At 46.9% G+C, this 20507-nt stretch overlaps 1 protein-coding gene across 1 annotated transcript in view; it reads left to right on the forward strand.

The window, feature by feature from the left end:
* Positions 1-20069, forward strand: part of SLC7A10 (solute carrier family 7 member 10) — a 50175-nt gene extending 30106 nt beyond the window's left edge. The window contains exons 2-11 of the mRNA XM_067302892.1: positions 127-331; positions 9544-9695; positions 10456-10581; positions 11677-11830; positions 13614-13737; positions 13833-13936; positions 15058-15154; positions 18039-18188; positions 18656-18833; positions 19942-20069. Of these exons, the coding sequence (XP_067158993.1) occupies positions 127-331; positions 9544-9695; positions 10456-10581; positions 11677-11830; positions 13614-13737; positions 13833-13936; positions 15058-15154; positions 18039-18188; positions 18656-18833; positions 19942-20069 (1418 nt within the window). The remainder of the gene's footprint in view (positions 1-126; positions 332-9543; positions 9696-10455; positions 10582-11676; positions 11831-13613; positions 13738-13832; positions 13937-15057; positions 15155-18038; positions 18189-18655; positions 18834-19941) is intronic.
* Positions 20070-20507: the final 438 nt, after the last annotated feature.

Consider the following 20507-nt stretch of genomic DNA (forward strand, 5'->3'; position numbering starts at 1 on the left):
CTAGGGCTTAATCAGATAAAGTACAACCACACAAAACCTCAAAGAGCTTAAAAAAATGAATAAATAAAAAAAATATGCATTTCTTGCTTTCTTTCACCTCACTGCAAAACTTTTTTTTTATTCCAGGTAACATTATTGGTTCTGGAATCTTTATTTCACCAAAAGGAGTTTTGGAGCACACCGGCTCGGTGGGACTTGCGCTCATTATTTGGGTGCTCGGAGGAGGGATCGCTGCTCTTGGATCGTTATGTTATGCTGAACTAGGAGTAACTATCCCTAAATCAGGAGGGGATTATTCCTATGTCACAGAGATTTTCGGTGGGTTAGCTGGGTAAGTGCCATATCTCTTAACAGTCATTTGAAAACATGTTTATATTAAATATTTAGTGAGAAAAAGACATCTAATTCAGAAATGAAAGGGAGCATTTGTCAATAAAGTGCTTTCATAAAGTCATCATTTCTACTTGCACTAAAAATACCCAATTGCCCCTATGTAAGGCTCCTGATTCTGCCTTTTCAATGAGAGCAGCAGATTTTCACTCACTGCTCCGACTCAATAAAATCAATGATAGGAAAGAATAATGCTAGAAATGATGCTGTGCCAGGGTAATGTTCTTGCATGTGTGCCACGAATTATTAGTACCTGGTATTTGAGGAGCTTCACACATCAGGGAGGTGAGACTAGGGCTACTTGCCATAAACCAAAGCCCTCTTTTAACTATCAGTACAAAAGGCAGCAAATATTTCTCTGGCGTTACATTGCTTGATCTTCCTACATGAGAGTACAGAAAATCATTCAAGAGCCAAATCTGCCTACAGAAGTGTCCCGGGTTTACAGTGCTGGCCTGCAGCACTGGTTCATTTACCACAATGTATAAAATAACATTGTGGCATAAATACAAAGAGGGGGGACCCTTACTCAGGAAACAATTTCTCTTTGAAAATACTGCTACCAGTAGTGTGGCAAAGGGAGAAGGGACAAGTGAGAAGAGGTCTCCATTTTATATTTTACTGCATGTTTTATTGTACATTTGACAAGAAAAAAAATTAATCCGCTGACCTCTATTCATAACTCAGTAGAGAAGCACCTAGACGTTTTAGCCAACTTAGTCATTTGCAAGTAAACAGGCTGTGCAATGTGTTGGTCTTATTTGTGGGGGGAAAAAAGCACAATAAGTGAAAACCAGAAGCAGGACGCAGGGGGAGGATATTCATTCTCATCTGATAAAACAGACTGGTAACAACTCAGCCAGGCGCTGCGCTAGCGAAACGGTGGCAGGAGCAATGCAAGCAGGCTCTGGTGCACCTTTCCCATGGGCCGTCCCCCTCTTCTTGTGCTTGCCGTGTTTCGTCAGGGCTACCCCAACACCTTTCCTCTGAGTCCAGGCAGCATCAGAAAGTACACCACATGATGAGGTACCTTTCTGGCGCTTATCAGATTTAGGCTGTTACATTATATTCATTTTCATAAAAGTTCATGTTTCTTCAGACAAAGGAATCGCTCTTCTAAACTCTGTCCTGCTTTGCATAAAATAATTACACTGTCATCACAGCACAGACTAAGGGAATAAAAACATTGACTCCATTAACTTAACTGAAACTTCGGCTTGTCTTTCCCGAGACTTTGCTTGAGCTCGTTTTCCCGTCAGGGAGCAGGCTGCAGAGACACGCGTGCACCAGAAAGCGCAGCTTCTGCTCAGCGTAATAATGCAAAAACAGCTTTGCATCCAGTACAACTTCAACTTTTTTTGGCAAAGCCAAGGCAACGCTGTTTTTACGCAAAGCGCGCACGGCCACAGCATCACCCCTTGACCTCCCAAGCCCCAGCACTGCTGCACAGAAGCCGGCTGCCATGGCAGGGCCCTTGCTCCCCAGACACCCCTGCTGTCGCAAGGGGTCAGCAGCTTGCCTGCCCGCCGTTTTCCTCCAGACAGGGTCTCTGAGCAAGGCCCGGAAAAGAGGAAAGAGCACAAACTTCTGCAGACAAACAGAAGTGCTGCCCCACAAGTATGACTGTGAAGGAGACCAGAAAGTCAGTTTTCACCATCACAGTTTCACAAAAACAAATGAATTTTGCTTTCTAGGATAGAAGGAAAGACAAGTAAAAATCAAGTAAAATTAATCCTGGATTTAGTTGTTCCTCAGCTCACTCTGCCATATTCAGAGAATTTGCATTGCACCAGAGTGTCAAGCTATACACTTACTATGAAAAATGTACTTCTGCTTGTTGATCACTGCACATCATTCATCTGGGAACAGAACAACTGTCATCTCCCTAAGCAGAGGGCTCTGTCTTCCCTGACTGTAGGTTGGGTTGGGGGTTTTTTTGTTTTGTTTTTTTAACAAGACTTGCACTGCACAAGCAGCATCAGAAAAGTATGACCTTGCCATCTGAAGAAGAAAAATGCTCTAATTCTTTACTTCCAAAAATGACTTTATCTTTACTCCCAAGAGAATAAAACAATGTTGTAAGTAGGACAAAGGGTTGCCTTAGACAAGCAGCTTTCAGGTATGTTTTGGGATAACTGTTAATTTAAAAGGAATTCAGAAAGCTCTCTTTGGGCGAGGAAGGATCAATGACTTTTTTCTGAGAGATGGTTTCAATAAAGTAAGGCTGGGATTACACCCTGCTGCTCTTTGCTAAACGACCACCTAAAGCCTGCAGCTTTTGGGAACGTTTACAAGTATTTTCAGTTTTCTACTTCAAACGTGCACATTCCTCCATCAGTACCTTTATACCCAGGTCTTTGAGCTGAAAGCAGCAGCTTAGGAAGCCTCCCCTAATAAAAAGAAACACTCCATCCTCCAAAAGCTCAATTTTCTCTTCTGATTTATCCTCACTACAGGAAAGACTATCAAATTTAGCATGCCAAATGATTTTCTGAAAAGTTTTCCCAATGGCAAGTCGGGGTGGTTTGCCCTATTAACAGGGATGGTTTTTATTACAGGAGCAGGTGATGCACCTACCCAGACCCAGACCTTTCCTCTTTCACTTACCTCAACAGTCGAGCCCCTGCCCCATCCCCTCCACCCCTGCCACAAATCCTCCCTAGTTATGACATTTTCCTGTGTCAGGTATAAGAAACATTGATGCACTGGTTGATCGTAACAACCATTACAGTACTACAGGTCCCAGTTACTGACTGTGTAGATACTTGATTGCTTAAATTAAAAAAAGAAAAAAAAACACACAACCAACACACACACAACCAAAAGTTGCAACACCACTCAGGGTAATGTAAGAACATGAACTGAAAAAGCAGGATAGAACCATTTCCTGACCCAACACACTTCAAGTTTTGGCTGCAGAACAACAGCTGCGTCTCGAATCTGATTACAATAACAATTAAGGTAAAACTAACTGAAGTTTTAACAAATGTGCCAAAATCAGCAACTGCCACAGCAGCTAAACATCACCAGAACCATAGTAAAAGTTATTTATGATAGCAGCTGGGTTGGGAAGCAAAAAAGCAGTTGGATTTTATATTTCAAGGGGACTGTCCACCCAAATTTCCTGAAACACTTTTCATACAACAACAACAAAAAAATCTTAAATTCGAACAGATCATGGAAGCACTCCAGCCATTCCATAACGCTGAGGCAGAGACAGAAAGGTTAAATAACCAAAGACACAGTCAGCTTTGCAGCTCAGCTCTAGGAAATGAAGCTTGGGATGCAAGTCAGCTGCAAAAAATCTCTGATTTCATCTTCCAGCTCTCCTACGCCTCATCAACAGACCACACACAGCAGCCCCAGCCACGGAGATGCACTCTTCTCTCCTTTCCCCCTCCTTCTCCATTAAAACATTTTCAAATGTCGATAAAACCTCCTGGGGCAGGAGGCAAAGATTTTCAGACACCAGGAAGAGGGAGGCGTGCAGCCTTCACCAGCTCTCTGTGGAGAGGGGACCCTTGCCTTTGCCACTCATAGTGCTCTTTAAAAGCTTCCCGCCGGCGTGGGACGCCCAGAGGGAGTGAGACGCAGCCTCCTCCAGCTGCAATCACAGCCGTGGTCTCATCTCAAAGCAGACTCGGGACACAGGTATCAGCACAACTGACTGTATAGTTAATTCTGGATTTGGAAATCATTCTCAAAGAAAGGTTTCCTTAGAAATAGCAAAATGTCAGATGCATCTCTGAGCACAAGTTGCTGAAGAAATTAGCAGGGTGAGAGAGGCAGGCAGAGATTTTGGGGCTTGCCAAACGCTGCGAGAGGCAGCAGCGCCCAGCAGCTGTCCCAGGGCTGAGGCTGGCCGCTGGCCAGAGGAGAGGGCAGTTTGCTCAGCCACGAAGGAGGCAGCAGGCAGCACCGGAGAGGAGATCACAGCTAAGTCCTAGGAATGGTTTCCAGGACAAACGGGAGCTGGAGACACAGCCAGGGCGTGCAGGTGCGGATGTCCCTCCACGCTGGCCTTCCTTCAGCCCCACACAGACCACAGAGGCCATAAGAAGTCAGCAAGTGCTCAGAAACGGGAGGGCGAGGCAGAGCTAGAGATGCTCCAGCCACTTACGCTTCTGTCGGATGAGTGACATTTAAGCTCCTGACAAATGCTCTGGTTAAAACAAAACACACACACTGTTTATCCATAATTGCAGAAATTCCTACTTCAAAATAAAAAGAACTTCAAGGAAGGAGTCAAACGCCCATTCATGGCAGCAATGCCAGCTGGAACATCCCACCTGGGTTTTCAGACACTTGGGTTGCCTTTTGTTTCTAAAGGAAAAAAAGGCCACACAAACCCACAAGAACATTGCTCGGACTTACAGGTCTATTTACAGTCTTCACCCAACTTTTTGCTGTTGTTGGGCAACTCCTTTTCAGGGAGCACAGTTGGAAGAGACAGAGGAAATTCAGCATGTTCATCCAGAATATCAGAACCTTTGGGGTTAAATTGAGCATTACCAAAAGGCAAACTGAGTTAGAGCAGCCAAGAAAAATGCACAACTAAGTAATAACATGTCTGGTAACACCGTAGCTATGAAAAGAACATGAAAAGCAGTGGAGGAGTCTATGGTTGAGAGAAATGATAATCTAGACCTTTTCCCAAAACTAAATGAAGTACCCCTCGCTTTTCAATAAAGATGCAAATGCCAAACATGGACACAGAAGTGGGATTTGCGAGAAGAACAAGGCACTGGCACTTGTGTGACAACCCAGGCCAGGGACCAACAACCCCACTGGGAACCCTTAACAGGGCACCCAAAATCATCACTGAAAGCAGCAGAGATGGTGAAAGTAAGCATGATTATCGTGCAGAACTGACATAGTGCCTACCTCAAATACGGGACACTGGCTAGGGAAGGAAACCCCGACAGCTCCCAGCCCTTAGATAGCAGGCAGGCCAGGAGCAAATTCAGAGGGACAGATCTTGTATCCAGCAGCAGACTTCTCGCTTTTATTTTCATTTAGAAATCATCTGTGTTTTAAATAGCATTTGTATACAAGCAGACTAACTGTAGGGAATTTATCATGTCCTGTGCTGCTGGAGCAGAGTAATTGCATGCAGTGTATTTGCATACATATGGATTTTCATGTTTCTACAGGTCATAAAAAGAACATTACCCAAAATAGTAAATAATAGGCTTAATATGTGTCTTTGCAGAAGAGAATGAATAAGTTTAGCTTCATGAAAAACTCACTAGTGCATTTCTGATAAATACAACTTTCTTCTGAACGCTCAGTAATAACATTGCAACTAATGTAGCTGTTTTTTTCCCAGCAATGATTGATGACTGGACATATCATGTTCTTAACATGAATCATAAGTATTGAAGTCAGCAGAGAGCTCAAACCCAAAGCTTTGATAAATGTCACCCCAGACTGCAAGTAACACGAGTCAAGTGCACTTGTATATTCCCATTTTTTCATGCTGCGAAGTCTGAAGTTTTCAAAAACAATAATTCTTTCAGCAATGTGGGATAATGTTAATAATAATGTAATTTCTTTGAAGTAGTTCAGCTTTTTCTGCCGTAAGATGAACTGTAGTACAGTTTCTATTTCAAACTGTTTGCTTTTGTTAATGATGCCCAAGCACAGCACACACTGACTTTCTATTTTTACAAGCCACTTTGATTCCATGTTAGCTTATATATAATGCAAGATGCTCTTTGGAGCACAGGCACAACCCAAATATAGGTTAGAGAACTGTTTGTACCAAATCCACTAGACTGACTCTTTTCAAGATCCAAATCACACTATGCTGCTCGTTTCTTTCCCCAGCTGAGGAATTAGCTCACAGAGGTATTTGCATAAATCCAGCTTCGATCTGGGATGACCCACATTTCCGGTGAAAGTCACACCTGCCTAAAAGCAGCAAGTCCCACAACAGATTGTCACTTATTCCAGAGTGTTTCTAAAATGGGGGGGGGGGGGTAATTAGAGACATTATCTAAAGAACATTCAAATTGATGGGAATATAACCATTAACTTCAATGGACTTTGGATCAGACTCAACACTGAAAAATGCTGCAGAGACCTTCAGCGAGCAGACATTTACACTCATTACACATGCCACGGTTTGCTCCAAAAAAATACCCACAGAGGTCGTCTTACTGGCCCTTTTGCCATTACAAGCTCCAAACAAACTCCAGCACACTCGGACTTCCTGAGCATAAACAAGCATCACGGGGATCCTCTTCACCCGAGCACAGAGGGGAACGGTTGTGTCTCCTTTTTCTCTACTCTCAGCTGTCTCGAGCCTTTTTCTAAAGGCCCGATTGCCTCGTGGCCAGCAACAAAAGATTTAACTTCTCAGATTCTTCTAGTGCTGCAAGGTACTGAGCAATACTGAAAGCTTATCAGACAGGGTTCAGCTCCCAACACCCTCAGTTACCCCGGTCAGCCCTCAGGAGACCAGTTCCCTCACTTTCTACTTAAATAGCTGGCCAGTAACTAAGCGCGCAGCATGACTGACACTTGTCTGCTTCACACCCAGCTGTGGCTTTCCAGCAATGGTTGGACGCCCTCTGCAAGACATCCTCGTGTCGGGGACTGGCAAGGAAACAAAGCGCACCTGGAGCCATTGGGTTTGCCACGTGATTTATCAAGTTATGGATACCACTGATAGCACAGACATACGAAACCCAACTATGTCCATAAGAAGTTTCAGTTCTGTGTCACTTCAGTCAATTCTGGCTGATTTGAAACAGTTATTCTCTGCTAGGTAAACCATACTCTAAGTCTTTCTGCAAAACATATGATAAAAGGTGGGATTTTAAAAGCAAAGACCTCCTAGAAGGCTCAGGGCATTTGGCTCATCACAGGATTAACTCCTGCCTGCCAACCGCAGTAGACTCCACACAAGAGTAAATATCCCTGGCCGGAGGGGCTGTCGGCTCAGGGTCCGGCCTCCACAGCAGCTGGCAGCATGTGCCTAGGGCAAAGCACCCGAGCAAGGCACCCATGTGGCAGCATTTCCCTGCCACCAGCAGCAGTGATGCCAGTGACCAACACCAGTATCTTCTCCTCGAAGCTAGGCTTCAGCTGAAACTTACTGTAAGAAAAAAGCCTAAATCTTAGGCAAGCTCTCCTTTTTGTTTCAATGTGACCTCTTGTTTGAGCTTCCTGCTTGGTAACGTAACTGTGTTATCCTCTGCTAAAGTTCTGCATTTACTTTAATTGGTATTATCAATCCTGCATGGATTCCAATTCAGCACAAAACAAATTGACTATCAGAAGTCTACTGAATTATTCACATTTCCATTAAACTGTGTTTTACCAGATACTAACTTTAATGCACCTTGTATTACAACATAGAAGCAAATGCCAACTTTGCCTGAAATATTCTTTTCAGAATCATTCTCCTGACTGTTTTTATCTGACTGCATTTCTCTGATCTGTATAAACTCTGTCAGAAGCAGATAAAACTCACAGAAAAGGACTAGCGGGGTCTGCACGCACCATCTCCACCTCACACATGGGTGCAGGTCTGCCACAATTGCCCCCAGCTGGCCTGCAATCAAATAGAGCACACAGCTGGGGCTGTTTGAGGGCACCAAGGTCTGAACTTAAAGTCACAAAACACCACCAAAATCTTAACTCTATCAAAAAAGAATTATTTCAGTCTTTTAGTCACATTAGTCTTCAGCAACTGAACCCTGCGGGGCCCTGTGTTTTGTACTCAACTCCTCCAGCCCCCTGACTCCTGCCCTGGGGTCTTCAGAGCTACCAAAAGTGGTGACTGGCAGTAAACAGCACAGCAGCAGTCAGTCACCTGGGGAAACTTTGCTAAACCATAAATAAAAACATTAGAAGCCAAAGAAAGGCATCACTCAAAAAAGTAAAAAGAAGGAGAAAACATTGCATTTAAGGAAAAAAAAAAAGTGCCATTTGGGAAGGTAACCAACTCTTGCATCATGTCAAACAATTCTCCAAATTAACTCTATAGTAGTTAAGTAATTAATAAGCAAAAGCAAACATCAAATTTCCCCATACTTCTCAGAAACAACATAGGCAAGCAAAGCAACAAGGCTGAAGAACACTCACCAGCCAGGAAGAGGAGCACACCACCACAGCCACATCACCCCAGGCCAAGCTAACTCCAAAGGAGCACACTCGCCCCTTGGCCAAATTTAAGGGGCCAGCCCCCAAAAGGCACGCTGGCCACGAGCAGCCTTCGGGAGGGCAACCTGGGATGGGGAAGGCTGAGCATAACCTGCACATTACGTTATTTTATTTGGCAGTGTCGATTTCTGATCCTCATTAGTGCTGTGCATCATGCACACTACATGTGTGCGGACCTATGAATGAAGGGGGGTGCATACATGTATATATATGTATATACATATACACATATCTCTGTGTACGTGTGTAAGGCAAGAAGCATTTCACTTTCTTGCAACAGCTGCTTCCCACCACAGAAATGATAATATTTTAGAAGGAAACCAGAGTATTTTAAAACACTAAGTCCATTGCTACTCTTAGGAGAGAGGTGTTTTCGCCTTTTCACCAAGTGAGGACCCAAGAAAACTCACACTTTGTGTCTGCAAGAACACCTCACCTGTGACACCAGTTCTGAGCCGCAGCTGGAGTCAGGAGCACGGCTGGGCTGTGTCCAGTGCCCACAGTGCAGCGTCAGAGCTGTGGTGGGCGAGAGGTGGCCCCATGCCCAGCGGCAGGCGCTGCCCTCCATCGCTCAAATCTTCCTGCGATTGCCCCCTTGCACAGCACCGTAACCGCAGGGCCTGCTGGGCGCTGCGGGAGCACGTCCATCCTGTGGCAGCAGCTACCCTACGGAGACACTTGCAATTTGACATGCAAAACTAAATCAAAATGTTCCCAATGGTAATCATCCCCGCTGTTCAATGTATTGCTAAACTGTGCTTGGCTTAAAAATGTTTAATTTAAAATCCAAGCTGCACTGGGAATAGAAGAAAAAGGATGAGGAGAGGCACAAGAAAGTGATGGCTTAGGGGTGACCTGGACAACAGCTCTGGCCTGGGACCGTGTGAGCGGGCACGGCTGCAGCACAGCTGGGTGGCACCTGCGGCACATCCGTTTGGCACCTGCAGCACTGCTCTCTGGTGCTTTCTCCTGTGTTTCCAGGTTTTTGCTGCTCTGGAGCGCGGTGCTGATCATGTACCCCACCAGCCTGGCTGTCATTGCGTTGACATTTTCAAACTACGTCCTGCAGCCTGTGTTCCCAAACTGCATCCCGCCCTATAATGCCTCCAGGATCCTCTCCATGGTGTGTTTATGTGAGTATTTACTTCTTGAGCATGCAAAGTTTGGTTTGTTTTCACCTGGGATCAGCCAAGCAGCGAGCTAGGACCAATTCCTGCGTGGGACGGACAGATGGTCACAGCTGTGATGCCGGCAGGAAGCTCCCGGTGCCAATTTCCCCTGGCGGGTTCCCATGCAAAGGACAAGCCAGGGATGGACCGCAGCCCCTCATGAGCACATGGGGACACTCAGCCCCTTCCCCTCTCCCTGCGTGCTCGGCCCCACACACGGGCTTGTGGCATCAGGGCCTCGCGCAGCCTGCCGCCTGGCGTGGGTCACTGCCCAGCGTTTCAGCTATTCCTGGGCTTTGCTACATTCGCAAATGGGAGCGTGTAGGAAGTGCAAAACGCCACCAGTTCTGAATTAATTACTTGGGGAGCTAGCAAGAGCGAATCAGAGCTAAAAGGAATTAAGACTTTCACCGTTTCCCCGGAGAAGCCAGAAATCCCTCCATGCAACTGGCACTTTGAACATTAATCAGGCACATTTGATAGAGCTGGGGGGAAGGCCTGAATGGCAGAGCACAGAAATGGGAAAAGCTGGTGACTGTAAGGATGCCTCTCTGCAGCTGGAAATTTCTTAGGAAAAAGGAATTTTCCCTCTCACATTTGGTCATGGCCAGCCTAGAGCTCCCTGTAGAAATGTATGTGTCAGTCTATGTATTTTGATGCTTTTAATGTGTGTTCTTAAATAAACATAATTTCATTTCACTGAACTCAGTCTTTTGCTCTCCAGTACTCCTGACCTGGGTGAACGGCTCCAGCGTGCGATGGGCAACTCGCATTCAGGATATATTCACCGCGGGAAAACTGCTAGCCCTGGCCCTTATCATTACTGTGGGCTTCATACAGATCTTTAAAGGTATTCTGCAACACAGACAGCTTTAACACTGCTACGGCACTGTTGACGTACTTGACTTTGCCAGACCCAGCGTGCTCACCACACTGCTTTCCACCTATATAAACCAACGAGAACGAACCCAGGATTTCCGGCCGGGTACTCAGAGGGAGGGGGGTGCAGGCTGGCTCCCCCAGCCCCCAAAAAGCCACTGCTACCCACACCGGGCACACCCAACCCGGCCAAAAACTCACAATAAAAGGATAAAGGATTTCTTCCAAGTACAGGTGCAACCAAGATGTATCCTATAGGTGATTACAGGATACAGAGTCAGCAAAGAGATGAGACAATAGAGAAATCAGCTGTATCCTCCCTATACGAGCTACTTTCTGGGCTGCATTGCTGTTTCTGATCAAACACAGGACTGCACTGGCAAGCTGGAAATATTGCAGTAGACTTGCAGAAAATTCGTGATCAGTTGCAAGGTCCTCAAATTTTAAAGTGCTCTGGGTGTACATTGAATAAATGATATTGGGTACAGTTCAAGACAACACCTGGCTCATTTTAGGCACAGGAATAGTTCAATTTCCTTCAAAAAGTCACTTAGAAAATTAAAAACAGGCAAAAAAAAAGCCTTGCTGATTCATCAACTTGATGAAAAGCACGGAACACAAAAGGCTCATGATGTTTTTATCATGTAGATGATGAGTCATATAAAGAAAGATGAAATATGACATTTACAGGAAAGCAGAAAACTTGTTTTCTCAATGATAAGAGTCCCACAGTTTTGACAAATCACCCAGCCCCACAGATATTTTATTTTTCAGTATTTCTACTAAACAACACAAAACTCTTGTAAAGGAAAACTGCATTAAAAGTAGCTAGGACTTTGCAGCTTCAAGGAGCCATTTTCCGACAGTGACCATTGGTGCGGGGTCCAGGCTGGGGGAGTCAGTGAAGCCCACTGTGGTGCGGGAACGAAGAACACAAAGTCACTAATCTACGTTAGCAAGCATCAGGCAGAAAAAGAGAGTTTTCCTGTCTTATTTCCCGGTGTCTCTGGTAGGTAGCGGTGCTCTGAAGGGGAGGCGTAACCTCTTGCTTGTGCTCTGTGCGCAGGAAACTACGAGGAACTGACACCAAGCAACGCGTTCAATTTTTGGATGACTCCATCAGTGGGGCATTTAGCCTTAGCTTTCCTTCAAGGATCCTTCGCGTTCAGTGGCTGGAACTTCTTGAACTATGTGACAGAAGAATTAGTTGATCCCCGCAGGCAAGTATCTGTTTCCATGTGATCCAAACACTTCTGAAGCGCTGAGATGCTGGAGCCATCTGTTAATATCATTCATTTAATAAGCTGTGACAATACTGTTATGTGTCTATAGGAAAGGAGTCTAAAGGAGAGAGAACTTTTTCAATTAAACCCAGATAACAGCTAACTTAAAGAAAGACCACACTAAAATTAAGAATATATTGTACAAAGCATTAACTGAGTCAGAACAGCCCAGGGACTGAGCGTAATCCTTACGGCACTATCAAATTATATATTGCTTCTATAGTAGAAAATTAGCCATTGAGGAGATACCATACAAATATGTGTAAGGAGAGTCACTGCCTGCTATTAGAAAAAGGTTGAATTATACTGGAAGTGGTTTTGGTTTTTCACCCAAAGGGAATCTTGCACAAGCACCTGAAGGAGCAGATCAGACAGTCACTGCGCAGTGTCAGGTGGCCGTCCCGGCCACGTCCCACTTTTAGGACACATTTTGAAGCTGCCGCTGCCGCCGCCTGCAGCACAGCTGCCAGCGTCCCTCTGCTGGGGCCATCAGCAGTGGGCTGGCTGGTGATAACGTACCCGGCCATGGGCTCTGAAATGATTTATCACCAGCAGGCTGGAAAAGCCTGAGGGAGAGCGATTTTTAGTTTAGTAAAGCAAAGCTCAAATGTTTCAAAATTTCTGAGATGATAAAGTAGAATGATGAATGCCACAAGCAGCTCCTGGAGCTTCAGTTATTTCTGGGCATTCAGTGCACACAGCAATTAAACAAGGAGAATTTAAGATATTAAGCAGCCTGGATGGAAATGAATTAAAGCTGCAGTCTTCCAAGCAGCGCTACATGTGCCTTCACACAAATGGGTGGTAAAGTGTTCACACGTATGACACTGTGCATGTCCAGAAACCTTGGGGTTAAGAAAGAGTGGTAATGTGTTCCCTCAATAAAACACCAACATTTTAATGGACTGCGCGACTTCAAAACTGAATAATGAAAAGTTACCACTTAAATAAGGCATACATTGCTTCAATTGAGAAATAAAAAAGAATGAATGGACTTTTTTATTTTTTCAGCCTTTGAGGGGAAAGTAAAATATAAAAAGGTAACTAAATAACCAAAAAAAAAATTCCATTTTTACTAAATCACTTCAAAATCAAACAGGTTATAATACATATTTATTAATGTTTTCCTTATCTGACACATATATTAAAAACTGTTACTGCTTTGAATACAGAACTGTCTAAGTGTTCACTTCCAAAAAAGATCCCCAGATTGGAGATTAAGTACATTTTTAGTACTGTAAATTACTGTGGCGCGACACAGCTGAATGAGATTTACGGTACCTGACTGGCCAAGGCAGTGGCCTGGGCGACAGGAGCCGATTCCTTTTCAGAGCAGATGAAGATGAAGCAAAACAAGGCATTTCACTCCACAGCTGGTGTCCGTCCATAGCGCTATTGAGAAATGGCTTTTTCAGTTTTAAGTAACATGCTACCCTGAATCCAAATTCCCAACCCAATGTAAGCTTGTGGTATCTTTTGTCATACGGAGCGACACTCTCCAGACATGAAGTTTTGTGACAGTTTTAGCCTTCCTGAAACTGCTCTGAGTCAAACTGCCATCCAAAGCAGACGCAAAAGCAATGCTCTCGTTTAGTAGCTGCACGAGAAACAGCAGATTAAACTACCCGGGTGGAGAAGCGTCCCCAGGCTGTGCCAGGCTGTTGAGCTCTAGTTGTGTTTGACTGTAAGTTCTTATCTACCCTCCTAATTCTTTTATTAGGAACCTACCTCGTGCCATATTCATATCCATCCCATTGGTGACATTTGTGTATACGTTCACCAACATTGCATATTTCACTGCCATGTCACCCCAAGAGCTCTTGTCCTCCAACGCTGTGGCGGTAGTAAGTAAAACATTCCCTGGATGTCTAAAATACACTTTGATTTCAGTTCTGTGCTTTGCAGTATATTTCAGTTTCTCTGCCTTCTGTTGCTTTAGACATTTGGTGAAAAGTTACTGGGCTATTTTTCCTGGGTTATGCCAGTCTCAGTGGCCCTATCTACATTTGGAGGAATAAATGGATACCTTTTTACCTCATCAAGGTTAGATGGAGTACAATTTTATGAACATTATCTAATTTGGGGAGGGGCTGTTTTAATTTAATTTGCTAAAGAAATGCTAGCTAGACATTTTGGATGTTATAGAACATGACATCATGGTTGGGCATGTTGGATACATTCAGTTACGAATTGCTCTGTTTCAATCAGCAAATGTAATATTGCAGAACTGCAAATGTAATTGCAGAATCTCTTGCAAAACAACCCTTATGAGCTACTGAAGGTGTCTGCAGATGTGGAATAATTTGCAGCGAGAGTCAAACGCTGCTTTAAAATGCAACCAAAGTAATTCTACATCAATAAAGTTGCAGTAGCTACAAGCTAAGCTACACTGAGCTCAAAAAGGAGTTACAGGGCCAGGTTCTGTTCCCAATTACAGACACATCATTCTGGCACTGGAAAAATCCCTCTCAGGCAAGGTGTTTTGAGTGCACACTGCTGATAGTGTGACTAGAAGTCTATTTATATTAATTGACCCATCTGGAGTTAATGAAAAAGTTCTACATTTTTTTGAGGAAACCATCCAACTCTTAAGTACCTTGGGAAAGTCATTTATCTTCACACTTTCGCAAGTGTTGTGAGATGCAACAAATCTGAGTGCATATGTAACAGGCTATGCATTTAAAGATAAAATCTTAAGGCATGTTAAACCTTAGCCAAAACCCTTTTGACCCTGGAAATATTTTCGATTACACTTTTTATGCCTTAGCTACATAGGGTTGATCACCTCACAGCCTTGCTGTGCTTACCCTGCCCTGGATAATGAGGCCGTTCCAGTGACAGGGACGGGACAGATTTCTGTCTGCAGCCTCAGCGGCGATTAGGCATTGAAGACCAGCTGATTTCACAGATTACGTTAGCAGTTAGAGGCCTAGCATGCTCAAGGGTCTAGTTTAAATAACTTATGCCAGGTTTCCCAGGAAGTCTGTAGCGGAAATATGAAATGAATTGTGGTGTCCCCGGGCTCATGCCAGCATCTAGCAACCGCATCTTCCAAGATGCTCGTTGGTTTCTTTGGAAGATTAAGGTTAGAGAACACGTACAACTAGATAGCAACGTGGCTGCTGCCTGTATGGTGGATTTAGCATTCCCGCTCTTCTTTGCAGGCTGTGTTTCTCCGGAGCCCGTGAAGGCCACTTGCCCAGCCTGCTTGCCATGATCCACGTGGAGCACTGCACGCCCATCCCGGCCCTCCTTGTGTGTGTAAGTGCCCGCACACCACTTGCCCCACGCGGGACAGGCACTCCAGGAGATCCCGTGCCTGGGGCAGTAGAGCCGGAAAAGCCTCACAGGCCAGGCAGCTCCAGGAGATCCCACACCCCGGGCAGTGGAGCCGGGAAAGCCTCGTGGGCCGGGCCGCCATGGAAGAGGCACCACATGGACCAGGGCTCCTGCCGGATGCTCTGCTAAGCTGCTCCCCGCAGAGGCATTCATCAGCCTTTAAGTAATCTGCCTCGCTCCTAAGCGCCCTTGTGATGCCTCACAGAAGCTGTTACTTGAAACAGAGGTTTACATGCTTTTACCAAGAGTGTAGTTAGAGTAGGTGACGTTTCACACGCTATAGCATAAAAAGCATTGAAGAGGAAGGCAGCTCCTGATGCTCCAGGCGCTGCCCGCACGGCGTAAGTGAGGAAATTCCCCCAGGGCATTTGGCTGAAATCCGGGCTCCATCAAGCCGGGTTTGCCCTGAGTTGGGACCAGCGAGGACCTGGCCCCAGCCGCACTACAAAGGTGCCTGTTTACACGACTCTCCCAGCGCTTGCAGCAATTTCGGCACAATATGCCCAGACTTAATTTCACAAAATAATAACCCCTCTGTACGTTCGACTTCTAGACAAAGCAACGCCACAGCTGCCATCCCCGTGGCATCCCCAGGGCTTGGTGCCCAAGCCCCCAAATGCAGCCCCTTGCCCGCGTGGCGATGGGGGGAGCGTGCAGCCCCTCTGCCCGGCACGCACAGACGCCTCCGCGGGGGCCGCTGCGGGCAGCCCGGCTCGGGCACCGCGGGCCTTAGAAACACACCGGCTCAAATAACACGCTGAGTTTCAGCGGCTGCTTCGCTGCGAAACAGCCGCAACACGAGCAGGCTCCCTGTGCCGAGCGGGCCTGATAAATCAGGCATATGCCTGCTCAAAACGCTTTCCTTAAATTACAGTGCAAATTATAGAACCAACACTGCATATTAATTAATCACTTGAAGGTATTTTAATGCATTTCAGTATAACAAATGCTGCTGTGAAATATTAATTTCTTAACAAATAGAAATATAAAAATAATATACTGCAAACAGTTATGATAGCGAATTAGGTCAGACTTTAGGCAAACCTAATTAATACATCAGGTTCTTTTTTGTTTTCTAATGAATCACCCTAGCTTTTGCATGAAGAAAGGTGTTTTTTTGTGCAGGAAGAAAGGCCTTTTCAGCATCCCCAGTGAGTCCTGTATTTTTACTGATCCTCTCAAAAAATCAAAGCTCCAAGATAAAATGTAAAATAAACAGACTCAGCCCATCTAACCGTATTTCATGATGGGAGGTACTAACAGCAGGTGCTCAGTGGCTTTTAGGAGGCCGCAGGGGCTGCCCAGTGGCCGGGCCGGGCGGTCGGAGGGGGAAGCCGCACGCTCCCCTGCAGCCTCGCAGTGCTGCAGCGCGACGCCCGCACGGCGTGCGGCTTCGACGCAGCAGCGTTGCCTGCGCTGAGCGTCTTTGCTACCCAACCTGCCAGTGGCAGGAAAGGGTCGCGTGCATTCGTAACGCTGTGCATCTTTCGGGGGGAAAGCAGGGAAATGCGGTATGTGACACTGATGTAAAACCCTGTCCTAATTTAAATGAATTTTGCAGTGGGACTGTGCAAGATGTTGAAACCCCCCAAGCCTGTGAGGGTTGTTATAGGCACAGCTAATTAAGAGAAAGGGGCAGGAACAAAAAGAGAGCCTGGAGAAACACGGAGGCAAACAGTGCGAGCTCTCGGGAGTGGTTCGGACACGTCTCTGCGGGGCTCTGGCCACCAGCACGCGGCGTGCATGGCACCGTTGCAATAGCCCCCGTGGGGCCGTGCAGCCTGCCAGCCCGGCCCGGCTGCCCGGCACCCGCAGGGCAGCCCCTCCACCCTGAGCCGCCTCGCGGACTCTGCCAGAAGTCGAGCAAGTACAAAAAAGCGAGCTCACGCACGGAAATGCCCACCGCCCGCCTGCCGCTCCCCTGCACTACTCGTGCTCAGAAGATTGACAAGCTGGGTCGTCCGCAGCACCAGCCTTCGGCCGGCGGGGAAAGGGTGAAGCTTTCCTCCTTTATAACACACAGGGCACCTGGAACAAAGCAGCGCACTAACCGCTAAGTGGCAGTCTGCGAGAAATCCCTCTTTTCTGATGACAGACAACCTGAACTTTGCCCTAAGTCCTCATCGTAGGGTTGAGCAGCTTTCAAAATGCATAACAAACTGGTGGAGGAAGCCACCAAAAGCCAATGCCGTGAGCGTTTTGTGTGCGGGCAGCACAGGGAAGTCACTGCTGGCTTTACAGGGAAAGCGCGGACAACTATGGGTCCTGGGGGGATTTGGGGGCGAGATTTCAGGCACCAGGTTGGGAAGAGCCTGTTGCCGAGAATGAAGCGCCCGCCCCGTCCTGCAGCCGCCGGCGGGACGCGGTGCTCGAGGGTCACGTCCCGAGGGCGGCAGCTGAGCCCACGTTCACAGCCTGCGCAGGGGAACCCCCGAGGCCCCTGAAAAGCGAGCCAGCACCGTTTGCCAGCAGCAAGGGCAGCTCTGCGCATCGGCACCGCCACCACGGCGCGACCGCAGCTCGCAGATCCGCTTGGAGCAGCGCTTTCGAGGCATTTTCCATAAATAAGTCCATTGATCTCTGACTTTGGCACTATCAGAATAACCCAGAGTCTCCAGTCAGCCCCAGACCTCTCTGGCACAGTTTGGGTAGAAAACAGAACCACAGGAGGCAACAGAAACACCCAGCAGGGGCCATAAATAAAAGGAGTTTAACTGCCTTTTGCCTTTTTTTTGGTTGGTTTTATTGCTTTTAAGCTACCTTTGCTACTAATGACTCAAATAAGGATATGCTTCTCTCTTTACAGTGTTTGGCCACTCTAATCATCATGCTTGTTGGAGACACATACACGTTAATTAACTATGTGTCGTTTATTAACTACCTCTGCTACGGAGTGACAATTATAGGCCTGATTGTGTTACGCTGGAAGAAACCCAAGATCTTCAGACCTATCAAGGTGAAAACATTGAAGCTAAACATTTTGGTTCCGATAACAGTGTGAAGGGTGGGACAGTCACAGCAAGTCCTCTGTCCGATTTTGAAGAACTGTTTATTTTTGTACCTAGTGGTGATGTTTTAAGGTCTCAAGCAACATCCCAAAGTGCCATCAGTATAAAAGCAAGATACAAAGACAGACCCTGGCTAAAAGTAAGATTGCCGGGATGGATGGAAGGGAAGACAGAGGCGGAGGGAAGTGAGGCATGCAGGGAGACAGGATTAAAATTGCGCCCAAGTCCCTCAAGTTTTGGTTGTCTTCTGCCCTTAATTGTGATGGTTTAAGGCTAGCGCTTTCGGATAGGCAAGAGCCCCGGCGGTGCAGGTCTGCTGCCGCCCGTCCCATCCCGCCGCGGGCAGCCCCGGGGCGCCAGCCGGCCGCCGCGACCGCCCTGCCCAGCTCTGCTCTGCTCTGCTCTCTCCTCGCAGGTGAACCTCCTCATCCCGGCCACTTACCTGGCATTTTGGGCTTTTCTGTTGATCTTCAGCTTATACTCGGAGCCTGTCGTCTGTGGCGTTGGACTCATTATCATTTTAACTGGAGTGCCAGTGTTTTTTCTCGGAGTCTACTGGAGAAACAAACCAAAGTGTGTAAATAGGCTAATAGGTAAGCGCACACTGCGATTCCTCACTGCGGGTTGTTCATGAGTATGTAGGGGTTCGTCTTAACTCTGATGCCTGCAGCACTAAAAGAGGCAGCGAATTACCTTGAGCAAGGCTGACCACTGCTGACACTAATATACAACTTCCCTTTCAAGCATTGTACGAGGCTCTAGCGCCAGCTACGCGGGAAAACACTCCAGCCAGAACGATCGCTGCCAGCGCTGCCCGCGTTACGGAGGACTTGTGTTTCCCTGCCTGGCTCGCAATTCAGAGCCGTCAGGCGGACGCAGGTGGCTCAGTCGACCCCCTCCCTGGAACCGGGGGGTTTTGTTTTTACGGCTGCGTGGCATGTTCATTTGGGCAACCGCTTTCCTCATTTCATGGCATCTTCTGCTTCCTGTCCTGACCCTGCACATCTTCCCTTTCCTTCGGCTTACTCGTTGCCGCCTCAATCACCAGGCACACGCACAGGAGCAGAGCTTTAAGCATGCAAAGCCTAAATGAGCTATCACAAAAAGAATAATAAATGACACACGCACTCTGCTACCCTCCTCTGCCCTGCTTTTCTTCCAGTACGCTGCAAGCATATCCCCTCGCGTAACGGCAGTCCCTGCGCGGCATGATAAATGACTTGACGCTCAGAAGATAAGAAAGCCTTACTTTATCACTTGGCACGCAAAATCAAAATTGCGCACGAGGTTTTTATGCTTCAGTTGCGTTCGGGTTTTAATTGCTCTGCTCTCAGGCTAAGCACTTTGAGAGAGGCCGTCTCCCGTCCCTGCCTCCCGGGGACCCCCGGGGCGCTGAGCCCGTCCGCGCGGGCTGGGCAGGGCGGCCGAGCGGTGCTGCGCACGGACCAGCATTGCCAAGGGCGGACGGGGCCAACGGCCAGCACAGTCCTTCCTAAAGCTGTCCAATTTTAAGCTGCCCGTGCTTTGACTTGCAAACGCTCCTCTGTCACTTAAGGGAAGCAAATACGGTGAGGCGGGGTGCACCAGGGGCCCGGCCGCGCCAGCGCGCAGCTGCTCACGTATTGCACCTTCTAGCGTTGCGCTTGGGTTTAGGAGAGCTCAGGCAATCGCATTAACCACCCGCACGTTTGCTCTTCCCAGAGTCCATGACGTGCTGGGGACAGAAGCTGTGTTTTGTGGTCTACCCTCAGGGGGGAGTCGCGGAAGAGGACGATCTGCCTTCGGCCCGCTCGCAGCAGCCGCGCAGCGAGACGGCCACGAGGAAATAATGAAGCATCTCCGAGGCTCAAGGAGCTTCTTGTTTACATGCTGATTTTTGCAAAAAAAAGTTTTTCTGGAAAAAAAATGTTTTTAGAGATCCAATAGTGAAGCCCATAAAATGAGCTACGTCCTTTATGGCATCTGTAGCTTTTAGTTTTTCCCTAAAAAAAAAAAAAAAGAAAAGAAAGAAAAGAAAAATAAAATATAAAATAAGGCGCTGGTTGTTTTTTTCTGACAGCGTACTTGCTCAGCAGGGAAAAGCAGCACAGATTCAGCTCAGAAATACTGACCAAGCTGCCAGCAGGGTCTGTCAGAGACACACAAACCCAGGCGTTTCGAAACTAGGGCAGCCTCCTGTCGGGAAATCCAAATGGAGAAACGCAGAGACAGAGAGGGGACGCTGGACGCCGTGCCAGCACGAGGACTCCCGGTGCTGCCGCGGGGGG

The sequence above is a fragment of the Apteryx mantelli genome, chromosome 10 (assembly GCF_036417845.1).
Source record: "Apteryx mantelli isolate bAptMan1 chromosome 10, bAptMan1.hap1, whole genome shotgun sequence".
In the NCBI taxonomy this organism is placed as follows: domain Eukaryota; kingdom Metazoa; phylum Chordata; class Aves; order Apterygiformes; family Apterygidae; genus Apteryx; species Apteryx mantelli.